We start from the raw sequence: 21,810 nt of genomic DNA on the forward strand, positions 1-21,810 counted from the left end.
CAGTGTAAACCAGCATCTGCAGTTCCTTCCTGCGTACCCGTGAATCATTGTACCTGCCAGTGTTTCTCAACACCAGGGAAATTTGGGACCTTTTTAAAACAATCTATTCATCGGCACAAACAGACTTTAAGTGGATTCCGGGGGCACAGCAGGGACTACAGTCATTTGCAAGAATCCTGCCAAGCCCTTGGCACACCCAGGTCAGGTGGGAGTGGAAAGATTTAAAAAATATATATATTTTTTTAATTTGCTAAAGAATAAAAGTGGGAATTCACTTATTTATTATTCTTTGGATTTCAACCAAACAAAATTCAAATCACACCCTCATCAGACCCTCCCTGCCTGGCTCACGTTGCCTATCAAGGTCAGTAATGTGGCTATAATCTTGCTCCAGTCATGTTAGTGGGATAGGGCCAGCAACATATATAAAGGGAGAGAGAGAGCTGTCTAGCAGCAAACAGTCTCAGCTCTCTGTACAGATATCCAGAGCCTCCGCACTGTGACACACGACAGGTCTGACCTGCACTTTAGAAAGTCGCCACTGTTCCTTGATTAAAACGACTTGACTTCTTCCTAAAAGGCACCGACAACAACCATTCGTGGAGTTGCAGATGGGGGTTTGTGCGGTCTGGATTTTCCTCGTCTTGCAACAGTATATTTCAGCTCAAGGTAAGACACTGCTTAACAATATATATATTTTTTTTAATTTTAAAGCCTTCTTTTCCTCATTTTTGTTTTTCCCACTGAATTTTCCACCAAGGGATTCCTCAACAACCTTTAAACGATTTCCTGATGCCTTTCCCAATTTCCCAAAGAAAATCAAATGTCTTAATTGTCTCTTTGTTGTCAGACCCCCAGCCCACATCCGATCTCCCACCTGAGAATGATTTCAATCAGGTCTGCTACATCTTGTTTAGGAAGCAACTGCAGATGCTGGTTTAGACCGAAGATAGACACAAAAATGTTGGAGTAACTCAGCGGGACAGGCAGCATCTCTGGAGAAAAGGATAGGTAATGTTTCGGGTCGAGACCCTCCTTCAGACTATAGATTCCCTCTTCCCTCACTCTCAGTCAGAAGAAGGGTCTTGACCCGAAACATCACCCATTCCTTCTCTCCAGAGTAACTCCTGCTGAGTTACTCCAGCTTTTTGTGTCTATCTGTTTCATCTTGTTTCATTTCTTCTTTTTTCTAAGGTTATTTTCCCTCGAGGATGTTTATCATTTTAGTTTTATTTTAGTTTAGTTTATTATTGTCTGGTGAAAAGTTCTTTGTTGCGCGCTAACCAGTCAGCGGAAAGACAATACACGATTACATGACACAGGTCCTTGATACAGGATAAAGGGAATGACATTTAGTGCAAGATAAAGTCCAGTAAAGTCCAATAAAAAATAGTCCGAGGGTCTCCAATGAGGTAGACGGGAGGTCAGGACCGCTCTCTAGTTGGTGATAATATGATTCAGTTGCCTGATAATAGCTGGGAGGAAACTGTCCCTGAATCTGGAGGTGTGCATTTTCACACTTCTGTAACTCTTGCCCGATGGGAGAGGGGAGAAGAGGGAGTGACCGGGGGTGAGACGAGTCCTTGATTATGCTGCTGGATAGGTGACGATCCAGGTTGGAATTTGATTTGGCAGTGTGAACACGGGTCCCGACCAGAAACGTCACCTATCCATGTTATCCACAGATGCTGCCTGACCCGCTGAGTTACTCCAGCACTCTGTGTGTTTTTGACACTCTCAGCACTTCTCCTCTTTCAGTTGTGTGTAAACATTCACATTGTGTAGGAGGGAACTGCAGACGCTGGTTTAAACCGAAGTTAGACACAAAATACTGGCGTAACTCAGCGGGACAGGCAGCATCTCTGGAGAGAAGGAACGGGTGACGTTACGGTTCGAGACCCTTCTTCAGATTGAGAGTCAGAGGAGAGGGAAACGAGAGATATAGACGATGGTATAGAGAGATATAGAACAAATGAATGAAAGATATGCAACAAATTAACGATGATGAAGGGAACCGGCCATTGTTAGCTGTGGGCTAGGTGACAACGAGTTGCCGACAATGAGACTCAACAAGACGATTTTGAAGCTGGTACGACTTGGGTGGGGGAGGGATGGAGGGAGAGGGGATGTAAGGGTTACTTGAAGTTAGAGAAAACTGACATTGTTCTGTTCTGAACTAGAGTGGGAGAGTCTTTCCCAGTGTCCCCATCACCATTACACATTAAAGCATATTATTTGCTTGTCATGACAGTGCTCTTTGTGGGATCTTGATTTACAAGGCAGAGGCTGGCATGGTGGCGCAGCGGTAGAGTTGCTACCTCACAGGGCCAAAGACCCGGGTTCTATCCCGACTACGGGTGCTGTCTGTACGGAGTTAGTACGTTCCCCCCTGTGACCTGCGTGGGTTTTCTCCGGGTGCTCCGGTTTCCTCCCACACTCCAATGACAGACAGGTTTGGTTTCGGTAAAATTGAAAATTCCCCTTAATGTATGTAGGCTAGTGCTGGCGTACGGGTGATCATCGATGGGCCGAAGGGCCTGCTTCATAAGGTTGTATGTTATAGGGGCAGAATTAGGCCATTCGGCCCATCAAGTCTACTCCGCCATTCAATCGTGGCTGATCTATCTCTCCCTCCTAACCCCATTCTCCTGCCTTCTCCCCATAACCACTGTCACCCGTACTAATCAAGAATCTATCTATCTCTGCCTTTAAAAAATCTATTGAAATATTCAAGTTCAAGTTCAAGTTCAAGTGAGTTCAAGTTCAAGTGAGTTTATTGTCATGTGTCCCTGTATAGGACAATGAAATTCTTGCTTTGCTTAAGCACACAGAAAATAGTAGGCATTTACTACAAAACAGATAAATGTGTCCATATACCATGATATAAATATATACACACATGAATAAATAAACTGGTAGTGCAAATAACAGTAAGTGGTTGCTAATAATCAGAGTTTTGTCCGAGCCAGGTTTAATAGCCTGACGGCTGAGGGGAAGTAGCTATTCCTGAACCTGGTTGTTGCAGTCTTCAGGCTCCTGTACCTTCTACCTGAAGGTAGCAGGGAGATGAGTGTGTGGCCAGGATGGTGTATTCCACGCTGTATCTCGAAACTAAACTAAACTAAATGTCGTGACTCAGTGCAGATAAAGACTCCCCCGCATGGCTTTGCAGATCTGATGAAACATTATTAAGGGATTGGACAGGCTCGATGCAGGACAAATGTTCCCTGCATCGATGTTCCCTGCACTTTTTCACCCAGAGAGTTGTGAATCTGTGGAATTCTCTGCCAAAGAAGGCAGTGGAGGCCAAATCACTGGATGTTTTCAAGAGAGAGTTAGATTCAGCTCTTAGGGCTGACGGAATCAAGGGATATGGGGAGAAAGCAGGAACGGGGTACTGATTCTGGATGATCAGCCATGATCATATTGAATGGCGGTGCTGGCTCGAAGGGTCAAATCTGCAGTTCCTTCCAACACAAGTCGTGCACTCTGCTCGTTATTTTAGTGTGTGTGTGTGTGTGTGTGTGTACACATCTGCTGAAACTGAGAGAATCCTGTCTGAAGCTGTGATCAATGCTTGTCGTCTAAGTGGAAGTACTGAGATCTGGGACGCCACCTCCTTCACTCCTTCATCTTTGCTGTTCTCAGTATTTAATTTGTGTCTGACGAGCGATATATCAAGGCAAGTTTTAAAATAATACCCAGCTCCTTTGAAACGGTTTCTTTCCATCCACAGTTTCCTCGGCAGCCGAGGTGAAGGAAGCCAGAGCCCAGAAATGGAAACAGAGGAACCGCAAACTGGGGTCCAACGAGGTGCAGGAACTACGCCCAGGTAAACACAACGGTAGTCCCACAAACAAAACACTGCAGAGAAGAGAGACACAAACAGCTGGAGCAACTCAGCGTGACGGGCAGACAATAGACAATAGACAATAGACAATAGGTGCAGGAGGAGGCCATTCGGCCCTTCGTGCCAGCACCGCCATTCAATATGATCATGGCTGATCATCCCCAATCAGTACCCCGTTCCTGCCTTCTCCCCATATCCCCTGACTATGCTATCTTTAAGAGCCCTATCTAGCTCTCTCTTGAAAGTATCCAGAGAACGACATTTCGTTCAGACCTAAAGGTCTGAATGACAAATAAAGGGTTTAAGTCTAAGCCTAAGTCTAACCTGCCTCCACCGCCCTCTGAGGCAGAGAATTCCACACCCTTCTGTGGCAGCATCTCTGGGGAGAAGGCGTGGGTGACGTTTTGGGTCGAGACCCTTCTTCAGACCCGAAACCTCACCCGTTTCTTCTCTCCAGAGATGCTTCCTGACCCGCTGAGTTACTCCAGCTATTTGTGTCTTTCTTCAATTTAAACCAACATCTGCAGTTCCTTCTTACACATTGCAGACAATAGGGTGTGTGTGTCAGAGGGTGGTGAATCTATGGAATTTCACAGGGTCTCTCCGGGCCTGGTGGGACCATGCAGAGAGGGGCCACCCCCTCTCCCCCCCCCACGCTTTCCCCTCCCCATCCCCACCACTGCCCACACCTACACTGAGCGGCTTGGATAGAGTGGATGTGGAGAGGATATTACCACTAGTGGGAGAGTCTAGGACCAGAGGGCACAGCCTCAGAATCAAAGGACGTTCTTTTCGGAAGGAGATGAGGAGGAATTTCTTTAGTCAGAGGGTGGTGAATCTGTGGAATTCTTTGCTACAGACAGCTGTGGAGGCCACTTCAGTGGATATTTTTAAGGCAGAGACAGATGGATTCTTGATCAGTGCGGGTGTCAGAGGTTATGGGGAGAAGGCAGGAGAATGGGGTTAGGAGGGAGAGATAGATCAGTCATGATTGAATGGCGGAGTAGACTTGATGGGCCGAATGGCCTAATTGTACTATAACGTGAACTTGTGAGTGATTGAGTGTTTGCGTTAGAGGAGCGGCCAATCGCTAAGCAGCGCTCTCTCTTGCCCTCACCAGGACTGTCGTTCAATGCTCTTGCTCTCCCCGCCAGAGGGTTTGATCATTGATCACCGCTCTCTGATCAGCAACGAGCCCAGCATCAAAGCGATGACATCCAGCCCAGGGGTGATGTGGGCAGCTGCTCGTCTGCGAGTCAGTAACTCTGTGAGATCAGTGCAGAAACAAAGAACTGCAGATGCCGGTTCACACCCAAGATAGACACAAAGTGCTGGAGTAACTCGGCGGGTCAGGCAGCATCTCTGGTGAGAAGGAACAGGTGGCGTTTCAGGTAGGGGGTGGGGGAGGAGTTGAGGCTAGAACAGACCAGACCAGAATAGATCACCCAAACACACGAGCCTCAGAACAGAAGTGTGAAAGTTCATGAGAGGAATAGATCGCGTAGTCTCTTGCCCAGAGTAGGGGAATCAAGAACCAGAGGGCATAGGTTTAAGGTGAGGGGGGGGGGGGGGGGGGGGGGGGGGGGGGGGGGCAAAGATTTAATGGGAACCTGAGGGGTAACATTTTCACACAAAGGATAAACACTGCCCAGTCCATCATCGGCTCTGACCTTCCTTCCATCAAGGGGATTTATCGCAGTCGCTGCCTCAAAAAGGCTGGCAGTATCATCAAAGACCCACACCATCCTGGCCACACACTCATCTCCCTGCTACCTTCAGGTAGAAGGTACAGGAGCCTGAAGACTGCAACAACCAGGTTCAGGAATAGCTACTTCCCCACAGCCATCAGGCTATTAAACCTGGCTCGGACAAAACTCTGATTATTAATAACCCATTTTCTGTTATTTGCACTTTATCAGTTTATTTATTCATGTGTGTATATATTTATATCATGGTATATGGACACACTGATCTGTTTTGTAGTAAATGCCTACTATGTTCTGTGTGCTGAAGCAAAGCAAGAATTTCATTGTCCTATACAGGGACACATGACAATAAACTCACTTGAATTTTAACAAAGGGTGGTAGGTGTGTGGAACAAGCTGCCGGAGGAGGTAGTTGATGCAGGGACTATCGCAATGGGTAAGAAACATTTAGACAGGTACATGGATAGGACAGGTTAGATGCAAAATGCTGGAGTAGCTCAGCGGGACAGGCAGCATCTCCGGAGAGAAGGAATGGGTGACGTTTCGGGTCGAGACCCTTCTACAGACTGAGAGTCACGGGAAAGGGAAATGAGAGATATAGATGATGATGTGGGGAGATAGAGAACAAATGAATGAAAGATATGCAAAAAAGTAACAATGATAAAGGAACTGCCGCAGGCTGATCGAGCACCTTACCCTCTCAGCCCCATTCCCCTGCCATGTCTCCCCATAACCTTTGACACTCAGATCCCAACCACCCTCTGGGTAGCAAAGTTCCTCCTCAAAACCTCTTAACATTCGCCTTAAACCCGTGTGGCACGGTGGCGCAGCGGTAGAGTTGCTGCCTCACAGCGCCAGAGACCAGGATTCCATCCTGACTACGGGTGCTGTCTGTACAGAGTTTGCACGTTCTCCCTGTGACCTGCGTGGGTTTTCTCCGGGTGCTCCAGTTTCCTTCCGCCCTCCAAAGACGTGCAGGTCTGTATGTTAATTTGCTTGGTAAAATTGTAAAAACCAGCGATCCCTGTACAGTAACACTATCCGACACCCACACTGAGGACAATTTACAATTATACCAAGTCAATTGACCTACAAACCTGTACGTCTTTGGAGTGTGGGTGGAAACCGGAGCACCTGGATAAAACCCACGCGGTCATGGGGAGAATGTACACATTGTTGGGGGAATCCAGAGGGTTGTGAATCTGTGGGATGCAGGAACGGGGTGCTGATTTTAGATGATCAGCCATGATGTATTGAATGGCGATGCTGGCTCGACGGGCCGAATGGCCTACTCGTACACCTATTTTCCATGTTTTCTATGTTTCAGTAAATTGTAAATTGTCCCTAGTGGATGTAGGATATGAGCTAGTAGGATGTGCGGGGATTGCTGGTAGGCACGGGCTCGGTGGGCCGAAGGGCCTGTTTTCGCGCGGTATCTCTAAACTTCAACACCCACTGTATGTCCCCCTAGTCGTGGACACCTCCACTATCTGCAGTTCCATCCAGTTGTGTGTGTGACGTTGATGATTGGTCTTGCTTGCAGATGCCACGGAGTGGACCTCCTGGTTCAACATCGACCACCCGGGGGGGAACGGGGACTTTGAGCGGCTGGAGGCGATCCGCTTCTACTACCGCGAGCGCCTGTGCGCGCGGCCGACGGCCATGGAGGCGCGCACCACCGACTGGGTGAAGGCAGAGCATACGGGCGAGGTGGTCCATCACAGCCCAGACCGCGGCTTCTGGTGTGTCAATAAGGAGCAGCCTCATGGCCGGATCTGTTCCAACTACCATATACGCTTCAGGTGCCCCTTAGGTAGGTTCACCCCCGACCTGCCGCCTGATGTTCCCTCCTCTGTGAAGTTACACAGCGTTGAAACAGGCCCTTTGTCCCAACTTGCCCGCACCGACCAACGCCCCCCATCCACACTAGTCCCACCTGCCCGCGTTTGGCCCACATCTAGTGACGTGGATTGGCCAGGGTGGGCAGGTTGGGCCGAAGGGCCTCTTTCTACACTGTATCACTCTATGACTTACTGTCTCTTCAAAACCTTCCAAACATGTCCTATCCACGGATGTGTTCACCAGCGATATTCCGGCACTCTCTTGACTAGAACGGGTGTCAAGGGTTATGGGGAGAAGGCAGGACAATGGGGTTAGGGGGGAGAGATAGATCAGCTGCGATTGAATGGTGGAGTAGACTCGATGGACTGATTCTACTCCTATAACATGAACTTGTGAACAGTTGACTTCTGTAAATTGTCCCTAGTGTGTAGGGTGTAGAACTAGTGTGAACGGGTGATCACTGGTCGGCACGGACTCGGTGGGCCGAAGGGCCTGTTTCCATGCTGTACTAAACTAACTTACATAAATGGGGAGTTGCCATTTTGAATGGGCGATCACGGTGCGCATTTACTTGTGGTCATAGCCATGCCACATGCCCATGCTGACCAACATGCCCCATCTACACTGGTCCCATTTGGCCCATATCCCTCTATCCATGTACCTGTCTAAATGTTTCTTAAATGTACCTTCCTCAACCACTTCCTCTGGCAGCTTGTTCCAGACACCCACCACCCTTTGTGTGAAAACGTTACCCCTCAGGTTGCAATTAAATCTTTTCCACCTCATTTGTCCTCTGGTCCTCGATTCGCCTACTCTAGGCAAGAGACTGTGCATCTACCCAATCTATTTGTCTCATGATTTTATATACCTTTATAAGATCTCCCCTCATCCTCTTGCGCTGCAAGGAATAGTCCCAGCCTGCTCTACCTCTCCCTATAGCTCAGGCACTCGAATCCTGGCAACATCCTCGTAAACTTCTCTGCACCCGTTCCAGCTTGGCACCATCTTTCCGATAATATGGTCCCAGAACTGAACAGAATATTCTAAATGCAGACTCACCAACATCTTATACAACTGCAGCATGGTTTGGGAACAGCTCCATCCAAGACCACAACAAATTGTGGACACAGCCCAGACCATCACACAAACCAACCTCCCTTCCATGGACTCCATCTACACCTCACGCTGCCTCGGCAAGGCCAGCAGCATCATCCAGGACGGGTCACACCCTGGTCACTCCCTCTTCTCCCCTCACCCATCAGGCAAGAGGTACAGAAGTGTGAAAACACACACCTCCAGATTCAGGGACAGTTTCTTCCCAGCTGTTATCAGGCAACTGAATCATCCTACCACAACCAGAGAGCAGTGCTGAACTACTATCTACAATGTCGGACTATCCTTGATCGGACTTTGCTGGCTTTACCTTGCACTAAACGTTATTCCCTTATCATGTATCTGTACACTGTAAATGGCCCGATTGTAATCACGTATTGTCTTTCCGCTGCCTGGTTAGCACGCAACAAAAGCTTTTCACTGTACCTCGGTACACGTGACAATAAACTAGACTGTAACATGCGGTGTAAAAGGCTCAGGCTTCACCTCCGCTCGTCTGCTCGACACACAGTTCACAACCGCTGGTCACAGTGGTCGGAGTGGAGTCCGTGTTCAGCCATGTCGTGCGGTGCTCCAGGTATCCAAGCACGGCAGCGCACCTGCACCAACAACCTGCGATTCCGTCGCCTCATCTTTCCCAGGTGCAAGGGGAAGGCCATCGAGAAGCGGAAATGCACCATGCCCGCATGTCAAGGTGAGAATGAACCTGTTCTTGGAGCAGAATTAGGCCATTCGGCCCATCGTCTACTCTGCCATTCAATCATTTGCAGATCTATCTTTCCATCTCAACCCCATTCTCCTGCCTTCTCCCCGTGACCCCTGACACATATGTGGAGAGGAGCAGGCGATGACTCCTACATTCCCTACCTTAAAGACTTTACTTTGGACGTTAGAGATACAGGCCCTTCGACCCACTGAGTCCACGTCATGTATTGTCTTTACACTGACTGGTTAGCACGCAACAAAAGCTTTTCACTGTAGTGTAGTTTAGTTTTGAGATACAGCACGGAAACAGGCCCTTCGGCCCTCTGTGGTCCTCCCCCACAGAGATTTTTTTTAATCAAAAAATGTATTCAATTATTAAAAATAATATTTCCAATACAATAAAGCAAAGCAGAACCCACCACCATAATACAAGACAAACAAATATACTAAATAAACTACTATACAACTATGTTACACTCCTTGTCAAGGATACATTCCACCCCCCGCGGTGCCCAGCGATCCCGGAACTCTCCCAGGGTGCCCGTGGACAGGGTGTGCTCCCTCTCTAACACCACCCGGGCACGGACCTAACCCCGGAGAAGGGGCGAGCAGCCGGCTCGGGCTGAGCCCTCCACCGCCTGGCGCCGTGACTCGCGGATGACCAGCTTGGCCAGGCCCAGGGGCGACCCAACCCGGACATCCTCGGCCCCCTACCCTCTCCCACCGAGCCTTGGCGTTGGCTGCACCGAGCTTCAGTGCGTCCCTCAGCACGTCCTCCTGCAGTCTGCAGTTGGCCAGTCCTATATATTATCGCAATCGCTGATTGAATTTGTTTATTTTTGTTTTTTTTTTAAACCCAAACCTGTGGCTGGCCGCCTATTCCACCTGTCCCTCTGTACGGTGGTGAAGAGGCGCGTTGGTCGGAGTGGGCATCTTGGACGGCATGTTCGGTCAGTTGCGGCAGCGGGCATTCCCTGCGACATCGGAACTGCATCCGGACCGCGGGCGAGCAGGTTTGTGTCGGACGCACAACCGAAGTCAAAAGATGCATTGGGGAACCTTGCTCAGGTACGGGGGGTGTGGGATCAGGTAGTGACGGAGAAGGTGGGTGGGCAGCAAGGGGCTCTCGCACTGTGGGGGTGGGATGGGGAGGTTTTTGTGGGCGGTGGGGGTGGGGGGGAGGTTTGTGGGGGTGGGGGTGGGGGGGAAGTTTGTGGGGATGGGGGGAAGTGTTGTGGGGTGGGGGTGGGGGTGGGATGGAGGAAGTTGGTGGGGGTGGGGGGGAACTTTATGTGGGGGTGGGGGTGGGATGGGGGAGGTTTGTGGAGGGGGATTGGGGGTAGGGGTGAAGTTTGTGTGAGGGGTGGGGGTGGGATGGGGGAAGTTTGTGGTGGGTGGGGTTGGGATGGGGGAGGTTTGTGTGGGGGGTGGGGTGAAGTTTGTGTGAGGGGTGGGGGGAAAGTTTATGGTGGGGGTGGGGGTGGGATGGGGGAGGTTTGTGGGGGTGGGGTAGTTTCGGGTGGGCGTTGCGGGGTGAAGGGGCAGCAGTGTTTCTCAATGCCGACGGATAGGCTTGTTTCCCCGCAGAGTGCCCACACGCGTGTCGGACGAGCGGCGTGGGCGGCGAATGCCGCGGCTGCGTTTGTGCCCAACACGTGCTGGCAGGGACGGTCCGCTCGACAGACGGGGCTGCCATCTCCGGCAGCACGGTGGCCACGGTGGAACAGCCTCTCGTCACGCTGGCAACGACCGACCATGCCGGCTGGTTCCACATCGACGGCGTGTGTGCCCACGCACGGACACGTCTGCTGGTCCAACACAAGAAATATGCTCCATCCGTCTTCCACTCTGTGCAGAACAGCTCAGACACTTCCATCATCAACGCCACACTCACCAAACTGGGTCAGTCACCACTGGGACCTCATTGAAACGTACTGAACAGTGAAAGGCTTGGATAGAGTGGATGTGGAGAGGATGTTTCCACTAGTGGGAAAGTCTGGGACTCAGAGTGTAAGGACGTTCTTTTAGGAAGGAGATTGCTTTAGTCAGAGGGTGGTGAATCTGTGGAATTCTTTGCCACAGACGGCTGTGGAGGCCACGTCAGTAGATATCTTTAAGGCTGAAGTAGATAGATTCTTGATTAGTGCGGGTGTCAGGAGAGAAGGCAGGAGAATGGGGTTAGGAGGGAGAGATAGATCAGCCATGATTGAATGGCGGAGTAGAGTTGATGGGCCGAATGGCCTAATTCTGCTCCTGACCTTATGATCTCACACATCCCCCCTGCGGTTACACAGTGGTCCCTGTCAGAAACAACATGTCATTCTGTCTTATAAAACCAGTAATCAGTGGGCTGGAAAACACAGCATAAAATGGCCCCATTAGCAGAGCTCCAGGATGTCCTCAATTAGCTTGTGGTTCATCTGCAGTTCACTCTCAGTCAGCCAACGTTATTCCATTTGTGCCCCAAGTTCTCCGACTAGTTTCACTGTCCTTCTGATTAATATTACTGTCCGTTTGTACACCTCCTCATCACCTTCTCCTCAGCCAACAGTGAACCAGTCCACATTTCCTAGGTAGACAAAAAATGCTGGAGGAACTCAGCGGGTGAGGCAGCATCTATGGAGCGAAGGAATAGGCGACGATTCGGGTCGAGACCCTTCTTCAGACTGATGACCCGAAACATTGTCTATTCCTTCGCTCCATAGATGCTGCTGCACCCGCTGAGTTCCTCCAGCATTTTTGTCTACCTTCGATTTTTTCCAGCATCTGCAGTTCCTTCTTAAACATTCTACATTCCTTTATCATCGTCTGCTTTGATCTGTCGTTTTCACACCTTATCCTTAAGGGCCTGTCCCACTTGGCGAATTTTTCGGCGACTGCCGGCTTCATTGACTGACGTATCAGGTCACCAAAAAGTTTGCGCCGTGGCGCGGCTTGATGGCGTATTGACGCGCGGTGCTTTTTCAAGTGTCGCAACATTTTTTTTGTCGCCACTGGATTTTGAAATGTTCAAAATCTTTTGGCGACACTGATATGAAGCCGGCAGTCGCCGAAAAAAATCACCCAGTGGGACAGGCCCTTTACCATATCTCTAGACTCCCTCTCCCCCTGACTACCAGTCTGAAATAGGGTCTCGACCCGAAACGTCAGCCATTCCTTCTCTCCAGAGATGCTGCCTGGCCCGCTGAGTTACTCCAGCATTTTCTGTCCATCTTCAGTGTAAACCAGCATCTGCAGTTCCTTCCCACACATAACTTTATTTCTCCGATCACTTCGCGAAACAAAAGTCTATTTACTGAATTTACCGAGGCCAATTACATAGAAACATAGAAACAGAAAATAGGTGCAGGAGTAGAGGCCATTCGGCCCTTCGAGCCTGCACCGCCATTCAATATGATCATGGCTGATCATCCAACTCAGTATCCTGTACCTGCCTTCTCTCCATACCCCCTGATCCCTTTAGCCACAAGGGCCACATCTAACTCCCTCTTAAATATAGCCAATGAACTGCCTCAATTAACCTACAAACCCGTATGTGCGTGGAAGGTGGGATGAAACCGGAGCACCCGGAGAAAACCCACGCAGGTCACGGGGAGAACGCGCAAACTCCGTGCAGACAGCACCCGTAGTCAGGATCAAACCCGTGTCTCTGGCACCGTGAGGCAGCAACTCTACCTGTGTAAGGCGCCACCGTGCCGCCCTACACAGTGCTTGGTATATGTTTAGATTGCCCCCACCGTGAGTTCTACTCTTAGAATGAAGTGCGGCCGTCTACGTTTTGGAGTGGATTCCCCTGTGAGTCTGTTGCGATCGCCTTTCACTGAGTCTCCTTCTCACCAACAGAAAGCCCTTATATCGTGAAGTACCCGGAGTCCAAAGTGCGGTTTGAGGATCAGCAGGTGGCGTTCTGCTGCAGAGCCACGGGGGCTCCAACGCCACTGAAATATTTCTGGTGAGATTTGAAGGTGTCTTGACGTCAACGCTCTGGCTGTGGGAGGTGGAGGGAGGAGGGAGGGGGGGGTTTGTTAACCGTGTAGGTTTCAGGTTTCTACAGCATCATGTGGAGGTAAGAGGGGGAGGGGAAGATGTTTCATAGAATGATACAGCGGGGAAACAGGCCTTCCAGCCCAAGCCAGCCAACATGTCCCACTTCTGAAGAAGGGTTTCGGCCCGAAACGTTGCCTTTTTCCTTCGCTCCATAGATGCTGCTGCACCCGCTGAGTTTCTCCAGCATTTTTATGTCCCACATACACTGGTTCCACCTGCCTGCGTTTGTCCCATATCCCTCTACACCTGTCCCATCCATGTCCCCATCCAAATGTTTTTTTAAACATTGCGATAGTCCCAGCCTGAACTACCTCCTCCGGCAGCTCGTTCCATAGTCATGCTGACCAAGTCCACGCCAACCAGAGATCACCCGTGCACTCGTTCTATCCTACACGCACTAGGGACAATTTACAGAGGCCAATTAATCTACAAACCCACACGTCTTAGGAATGTGGGGGGAAACCGGAGCACCCGGAGAAAACCCACATGGGGAGATTGTACAAACCCACGTGGGGAGATTGTACAAACCCACGTGGGGAGAATGTACAAACTCCGTACAGACAGCACCTGTGGTCAGGATCGAACCCGGGTCTCTGGCGCTGTGAGGCAGCAACTCTACCGCTGCGCCACCGTGCCGGCCTCTTTATACAGACAAAGGACAAGCGGGAGGCCAATTGTCCACTCACTTTGCAGCGACAATTATCAAATGTGTCGGAAGGAACTGCAGGTGCTGGTTTAAACCGAAAAAATGCTGGAGTAACTGAGCGGGACAGGCAGCATCTCTGGAGAAAACGGATGGGTGTCGTCGACTAGGTTGCCGTAGGCATCGTCGTAGGGGGGGGGGGGGGAAACCGGCGGTTATTTGGCGACCCGAAAGAACTGTGACAGTCGTCGGCAGTCGTCCTAAAAAATTGCTAAATGGGACAGGGTCCTTTAGGTTTTTAATCTAATACCGATGAATCTCATAATGGGAAATGTGGATGTTTACGTGATGCTGGGAGTAGATGATAAGTGTTGCGATTCTTCTGATCTGAACAATTACTGCTTGTGCCCAGGTACCACAACGGCACACAACTGGACACAGAGCATGACAGAACTCTCATGCTGAGGAAGCTGAAGAGGCGGCAGGGAGGTGTGTACCAATGCAACGCCACCAATGGCTTTGGCTCCATCTTATCGGCTCCAGCGACTCTCACAGTCATCGGTGAGTTTAAAAATATATATTTTTTATTAGAAGCAACTGCACAAGAATAAAACATTCGGCAAAATGTAAAATTGTACAATTATTGTACTGCTTCAATTTTGATCTTTTAACCTGAAAATGAGGGAAAAGAAGAGAGAAAGAAAGTGAAAGGTGAAAAGATAGGACCCCTAGACTCCCAACGTAGTGTGGCCAAAGAGTGAATAAAGATATAAGAGAGGAAAAGGGGAAAAAAGAAAAAAAGAAAAAAGTGGAGATATACCTGCCCCTCGTCCTCCCCCGCGCCCACCTCACCCAACCCATAATTGGATTTAAATCCAAAGTAGTGTTGCTCAATACTATGCTTGTAAGAATTCGGTAAAGGGTGTCCATGTCTTGAAGAATTGATCTGGTGATTTTCTGCCAAGACAAGCCTAATATTTTCAGAATGTAGTGTCTCGGACATGTTTGTAATCTACATCTTTACAGTAGGGACTGATGCGTGTTTCCAAAATTTAAGTATTATTTTTTTCACTGTTATCAGGCCATAGTTAAGGAAACGTCTTTGAAATAATGTTAGCTCAGAAATGGCTTCTGACGTACCTAGAGTTATCGGTGAGTTGACCAGAGTCTCGCCGTCGCCTGAGAACATCACTCGGTCCTGGGAGACCACCAATCCCCGATACAAATGGGCACACAGTCACTGTGGACTCTGAGCCGCAAGGCCAGAACTCATCTTATTTCTCACTTAAGCCAAAGTTCAGACTGTAAAGTAGAAAGAGTTGAACCCTAACCCCCGAAGTTCCTGCTGGCCATGGGTGAGGTCGGAGGTTGGAGTGTGAGTGAAGAGACGAATTAATGAAGGGTACACCTAATTTTACAGGAGGCAAAATAGACATTATCCAGTCACGGAAAATTGCCTTTACCCGTAAATATCAGGTTTTAATATCAAGAATCAAGAGTCTTTTATTGTCCTGAAAACAGAACAATTAATTCTTACTTGCAGCAGCACAGGCATGGAAACATAGTACTCTGGAATGTTTAATGTAGGGGAAACTCCGTACAGATTGCACCCGTAGTCACAATCAAACCATGGGTCTCTCTGATAGGAAACCAGAGCACCTGGAGAAAACCCCCGTGGTCACAGGGAGAACGTACTAACTCCCTACAGACAATGCCCGTAGTCACGATCGAACCGGGGTCTCTGGTGCATTACACTACTCCATTGTATGAACTAACCATCTGGGAAGTTATGGTAGAGAAAAATGCTGGAGAAATTCAGCGGGTGAGGCAGCATCTATGGAGCGAAGGAATAGGCGACGTTTCGGGTCGAGAAGCTCAGCGGGTGAGGCAGCATCTATGGGGCGAAGGAATAGGCGACGTTTCGGGTCGAGACCCTTTCGGGTCTCGACCCGAAACATCGCCTATTCCTTCGCTCCATAGATGCTGCTTCACCCGCTGAGTTTCTCCAGCATTTTTGTCTACCTTCGATTTTCCAGCATCTGTAGTTCTTTCTTAAACATCTGGGAAGCTAAAATGAGTTCAGTTTAGTTTATTGTCACGTGTACCGAGGTACAGTGAAAAGCTTTTGTTGCCTGCTATCCAGTCAGCGGAAAGACAATACATGATTACAATGGAGCCATTCACAGTGTACAGATACAGGATAAGGGAATAACGTTTAGTGCAAGGTAAAGCCAGCAAAGTCCGATCAAGGATAGTCCGAGGGTCACCAACTTCCCCGCCAGGGATTTTGTGTACATGGGTATAGGATCTAGTTCAACTGTGTTCCTGGCCCTTGCGATTAAATTGCCCGAGGCTGCCTCGCTGCACAGCAATTTAACATGGATAAAGTTCAAAGAGAAGTTTAGATTGTTGCACTTAAATGGCTCCATAAAATTTCCCTGTACATCCGCCAACAACTATACACAAGCGAATGAAGGGAAAAGTAGCTGGTTCAGGGCGTTGACAGATAAACGGGTTCATGTATATTAATCATTTTGACGAAGGGATTGAAGGCTTTGTGGCCAAGTTTGTGGATGATACGAAAATAGGTGGGGGGGGGGGCAGAGAAACAGATTCTGCAGAAGGACTTGGACAGGTTGGGTGAGTGGGCAGAGAAGTGGCAGATGGAATGGAGTGCGGCAAAGTGTGGAGTCGTGCATTTTGGTCGCAGGAATAAAGGCGTAGACTATTTTCTAAATGGGGAGAGAATTCAGAAATCGGAGGTGCGAAGGGACTTGGGAGCGCTGGTGCAGGATTCCCAAAAAGTTAATCTGCAGGTCGAATCGGTAGTAAAGAAAACAAACTCAATGCTAGCATTTATATCAAGAGGCCTTGTATGCAAAAACAGGGATGTAATGCTGAGGCTCTATAAGGCGCTGGTCAGGCCACATCTGGGATATTGTGAGCAATTTTGGGCCCCATATCTGAGGAAGGATGTGCTGGCTCTGGAGAGGGTCCAGAGGAGGTTTACAAGAATGATCCCAGGAATGAGTGGGTTAACATATGATGAGCATTTGTCGGCACTGGGCCTGTACTCGCTGGAGTTTAGAAGAATGAGGGGGGACCTCATTGAAACGTACAGAATAGTGAAAGGCCTGGATAGAGTGGATGTGGAGAAGATGTTTCCACTAGTGGGAGAGTCTAGGACTGGCGGTCAGAGCCTCAGAATTAAAGGACATTATTTTAGGAAGGAGAAGAGGAGAAATTTATTTAGACATAGGGGGGGTGAATCTGTGGAATTCTTTGCCACAGACGGCTGTGGAGGTCAAATCAGTGGATATTTTTAAGGCAGCGATAGATTCTTGATCAGTACGGGTGTCAGTGCTTATGGGGACAAGGCAGGAGAATGGGGTTAGGAAGGAGAGATAGATCAGCCATGATTGAATGGCGGAGTGGACTTGATGGGCCGAATGGCCTAATTCTACTCTTATTCCTTATGACTTTGCCAACATACTGTACAGACCCACACAGACAGATACATAGATAGACAGATAGATAGATAGATAGATAGATAGATAGATAGATAGATAGATAGATAGATAGATAGATAGATAGATAGATAGATAGATAGATAGATAGATAGATAGATAGATAGATAGATAGATAGAGATAGATAGATAGATAGATAGATAGATAGATAGATAGATAGATAGATAGATAGATAGATAGATAGATAGATAGATAGATAGATAGATAGATAGATAGATAGATAGATAGATAGATAGATAGATAGATAGATAGATAGATAGATAGATAGAGATAGATAGATAGAGATAGAGATAGAGATAGAGATAGATAGATAGAGATAGATAGAGATAGATAGATAGATAGATAGATAAGAAAGATTGTCACTGTTCTGTTGCGGGACATATGAGAGTAAAAGATGTGCAGGAAGGAACAGCCAACGCTGGTTTGAACACAAGATAGACACAAAGTGGTATTCCTCTCATGGTTTTGTCTCTGTGTGTTTCTGCCGCTTCCCTCCTTAGCCAAGGGGCAGCCGAGCTGCAGGCGGCAGCCGCTGGAGCGCTTGATCAAGCTGCCAGATGACTGTTTGCAGGCCGCCAGCGGTACCTTCTACCACGACGTGGGCCGCTGCCCCAGCCTGGCATGTGCGGGGAGCCTGGGCGACGAGCTGAGGTGTAAGGACGGCAAGGGCTACTGCTGTGGGGTGAAGCGGATAGATCTGCGGGAGATCCCGTGCCAGGGCTACACCCTGCCGGTCAAGGTGGTGACCGAGTGCGGCTGCCAGAGGTGCCAGGAACCCCGGGTGTCGGTGCGAGGACAGGCGTCGGCGGCGGACAACGGGGAACCTCTCCGCTTCGGCCAGATCTACATCGGCGGCGAGCAAGTGGGGCTGACGGGCTACCGCGGCACATTCACCATCCCGGTCCCCGCAGAGACGGACAGGCTGGTGGTGAGGTTTGTGGACGGCTCGGGCAAGTTTGTGGACACGGTCAAAGTCTTTCCCTTCGATCGCCGGAGCGGCGCGGTGTATTTCCAGGTGAAGCTGCTGAGGAAATCGGAGGCCATCGAGGTGGATTCCACCCAAGGCGTCACCATACCTCTGGGGGAGATGCGAGGTCAGGACACTATTGGGGAGCTGGAAATCCCAGCCAATTCCTTCCGCCGGCGCGACGGGCAACTCTACAGCGGGAAGGTTAAAGCCAGTGTGACTTTCTTGGACCCGAGGAACATCAGCCTGGCCATGGCCGCGTCCAGCGACCTCAACTTTGTGGACCAGCGAGGGGACGTGAAACCACTGCGGACTTACGGCATGTTCACTGCGGACTTCCGAGAGGAATCGTCCGGCCTGCCCCTAGACGCGGAAGGGGTGCGGGTCTACCTGGACACGGCCAGCGTGAAGATGTTGGAGCATGTGCGGCAGATGAGGCTCTGGTCCCTCAACCCCGACACCGGCTTCTGGGAGGAGGAGAGCATCCTCCACGCCCCGGGGAGCGAGGGGGGCAAGAGGAGGAACAAGAGGGAGGAGAGGACCTTCCTGGTGGGCAACCTGGAGATCCGGGAGCGTCGCCTCTTCAACCTGGATGTCCCCGAGAGCCGGCGATGCTATGTCAAGGTGCGGGCTTACATGAGCGACAAGTTCCTACCGGGGGAACAGCTGGAGGGGGTGGTGGTGTCGCTCATCAACCTGGAGCCGCTGCCCGGGTACAAGGCCAACCCGCGGGCCTGGGGCCGCTTCGACAGCGTGATCACCGGACCCAACGGGGCCTGCCTGCCCGCCTTCTGCGATGCCGAGCGGCCGGACGCCTACACCGCCTACGTGACGGCCACCCTGAGCGCGGAGGAGCTGGAGGCCGCCCCCTCGGCCCCCAAGATGAACCCCAACGTGGTCGGGGTTCCCCAGCCACTGCTGGCCAAGCTGGACTACAGGAGAAGCGACCATGAGGATGAGCAGCTGAAGAAGACGGCCTTCAAGATCAACTTGCCCAAACCCAGCGCGGAGGAGGGCGATGGGCCGATCTACCCCTACCAGAACATGAGGCAGTGCGAGGATGCTACAGTCTCCTCCAACCACTTCAGGTTCTACAAGGTGGAGGTGGACAAGTACGAGTACAACGTGGTTCCTTTCCAGGAGGACGACTTGACCAGTTGGGTGGGCGACCATCTGTCCTGGTGGCCGAACCCCCAGGAGTTCCGGGCTTGCTACATCAAGGTGCGCGTGTCGGGGCCGGAGGAGGTGATGGTCAGGTCGCGCAACAGCGGCGGCAACAACCCTCACACCACCGGGAAACTCTACGGCATCCGCGACTCCCGCAGCGTGCGCGACCTGCTACGACCCAGCGTGTCGTCGGCCTGCGTGGAGTTTAAATGCGGCGGCATGTTGTTCGATCAGAGTGGGGTGGATCGTACCCTGGTCACCGTTACTCCACAAGGCAGCTGCCGGCACACCGCCACCAACAGCCTCCTGCGGGAGTACCTGCGCCGGCACCCGCCCCACGCACGCCAAGGCCACGACAACGACACGACCGCCTTCAGCATGCTGGCGCCAGTCGATCCGCTGGGACACAACTACGGCATCTACACTGTCAGCGACCAGAACCCGCGGCTGGCCAAGGAGATCGCCATCGGCCGCTGCTACCACGGCACCTCCGACGGCTTCTCCCGGGCCATGAAGGTGGACGCTGGCACCGCCCTCACCTTCACCTGCATGGAGAAGGCAGTGAGTCGCCAGAGCCTCTTCCAGCGCCTCCAGAACTCGCCCACCGACACCGTGGCCCAGATCGGGGCGGAGATGAGGAGACTGGTCCAGACACGGCCTGGCCCAGCTCGGGTCATTGCCTATCCCTCTGTTCAAAGAAACCGCAGGACCAGGGCAGGCCAGAGGAGGAACAGACCGCAGTAGATAGCGTGGACCTTCCTTGGCCCAGGCTCAATGTAAACTCTGTACATGGTGAACTCTGCAGCTCGTGTTCTAAGTGACTTTAAGATTAAAAAAAAACATTTTAAACCAAGAAGTGAAGAATTCGACAGTGGAGGCCAATTCACTGGATGTTTTCGAGAGATTTAGCTCTTAGGGCTAAGGGGATCAAGGAATATGGGGGAGAAAGCAGGAATGGGGTACTGATTCTGGATGATCAGCCATGATCATATTGAATGGCGGTGCTGGCTCGAAGGGCCGAACGGCCTACTCCTGCATCTATTTTCTATGTTTTCAATGTTTCTATGAGACAACCAGGGAAGACCACGCCTAATTCTGTAGATAGACACAAAAATTCTGGAGTAACTCAACAGGACAGGCAGCATCTCTGGGGAGAAGGAATGGGTGACGTTTCGGGTTGAGACCTCTCATGGACGTTTACTGAGGACGTTCCCGGGCAAACCTCTCATCCATTCACTTCTCGGAACCTGGTCTAGCTGGGACTAGAGTCTTTGATTCTGGGCGGTCATGGGTTTCTATGTCATACGACTTTATCGGCAACTGCCGGCACCCGACGTTGGACGTTACAGGTCGCCGAAAATTTTCAACATGTTGAAAATCCAGAGGCGACCAGAACAAGGTCCGACTCTTTGGGCGACTACTCACGACTGTACAGGCTTCACCCCCGCGACATGTCGCCGGGATGTCGCCCGTATAGTCTCAGTCGCCCAAAGAGTCGTAGCGTCTATCTGGTCGCCGCTGGATTTTCAACATGTTGAACATTTTCGGCGACCTATGACGGGTGCCGGCAGTCGCCGAAAAGGTCGCGTAAGTGGGACAGGCCGTTACGTTCGGTTGGGTGTCCGTTGTTAGGACTGGTTTGGGATTAGTTTAAGATAGACACAAAATGACAGGCAGCATCTGTGGAGAGAAGGAATCGAAGACGTTTCGGGTCGAGACCCTTTAGTTCTTTCTTTGTTATTTACCTCTGTTCCTCTTGCCTGATGGGAATAATGTTTAGTGCAAAATTAATGCCAGTAAAGTCTGATTAAAGAGAGTCCCTGAGTTTCTTCAATGGGGGCTTCTATTGATGTGCAGGAAGGAACTGCAGATGCTGTCTTAAACCGAAGATAGACATAAAAAGCTGTCGTAACTCAACGGGGCAGACAGCATCTCTGGAGAGAAGGTCTGATGATCAGCCATGATCTCATTGAATGGCAGTGCTGGCTTGAAGGGCCAAATGGCCTACTCCTGCACCTATTGTCTATTGTCTATTGAACAAGGGTCTTGACCCGAAACGTCACCCATTCCTTCTCTCCAGAGATGCTGCCTGTCCTGCTGAGTTACTCCAGCTCTCTGTGTCTATCTTCTATTGATGTGACATTTCAGACAAGAGTATATTTGAAAAGGTTTGGTGTGTTGGACTGTATTGTGTTATTTGAGGGTGGCAGATGAAATACTGCCATGTCAGTCTGCGAATTCA

The 21,810-nt window shown here is 50.3% G+C and overlaps 1 protein-coding gene across 1 annotated transcript; it reads left to right on the forward strand.

Annotated features, from left to right (window-relative positions):
* The first annotated feature begins 444 nt into the window (after positions 1-444).
* Positions 445-20,459, forward strand: LOC116989621 (cartilage intermediate layer protein 1-like). Its single transcript, XM_033047188.1, has 9 exons — positions 445-669; positions 3,737-3,832; positions 7,100-7,369; positions 9,023-9,205; positions 10,126-10,284; positions 10,804-11,118; positions 13,060-13,168; positions 14,319-14,467; positions 17,935-20,459. The coding sequence occupies exons 1-9, from the start codon at positions 612-614 to the stop codon at positions 20,310-20,312; spliced, it is 3,717 nt and encodes a 1,238-aa protein (XP_032903079.1). The 5' UTR covers positions 445-611; the 3' UTR covers positions 20,313-20,459.
* Positions 20,460-21,810: the final 1,351 nt, after the last annotated feature.

The sequence above is a fragment of the Amblyraja radiata genome, chromosome 29 (assembly GCF_010909765.2).
Source record: "Amblyraja radiata isolate CabotCenter1 chromosome 29, sAmbRad1.1.pri, whole genome shotgun sequence".
Classification (NCBI taxonomy): Eukaryota; Metazoa; Chordata; class Chondrichthyes; order Rajiformes; family Rajidae; genus Amblyraja; species Amblyraja radiata.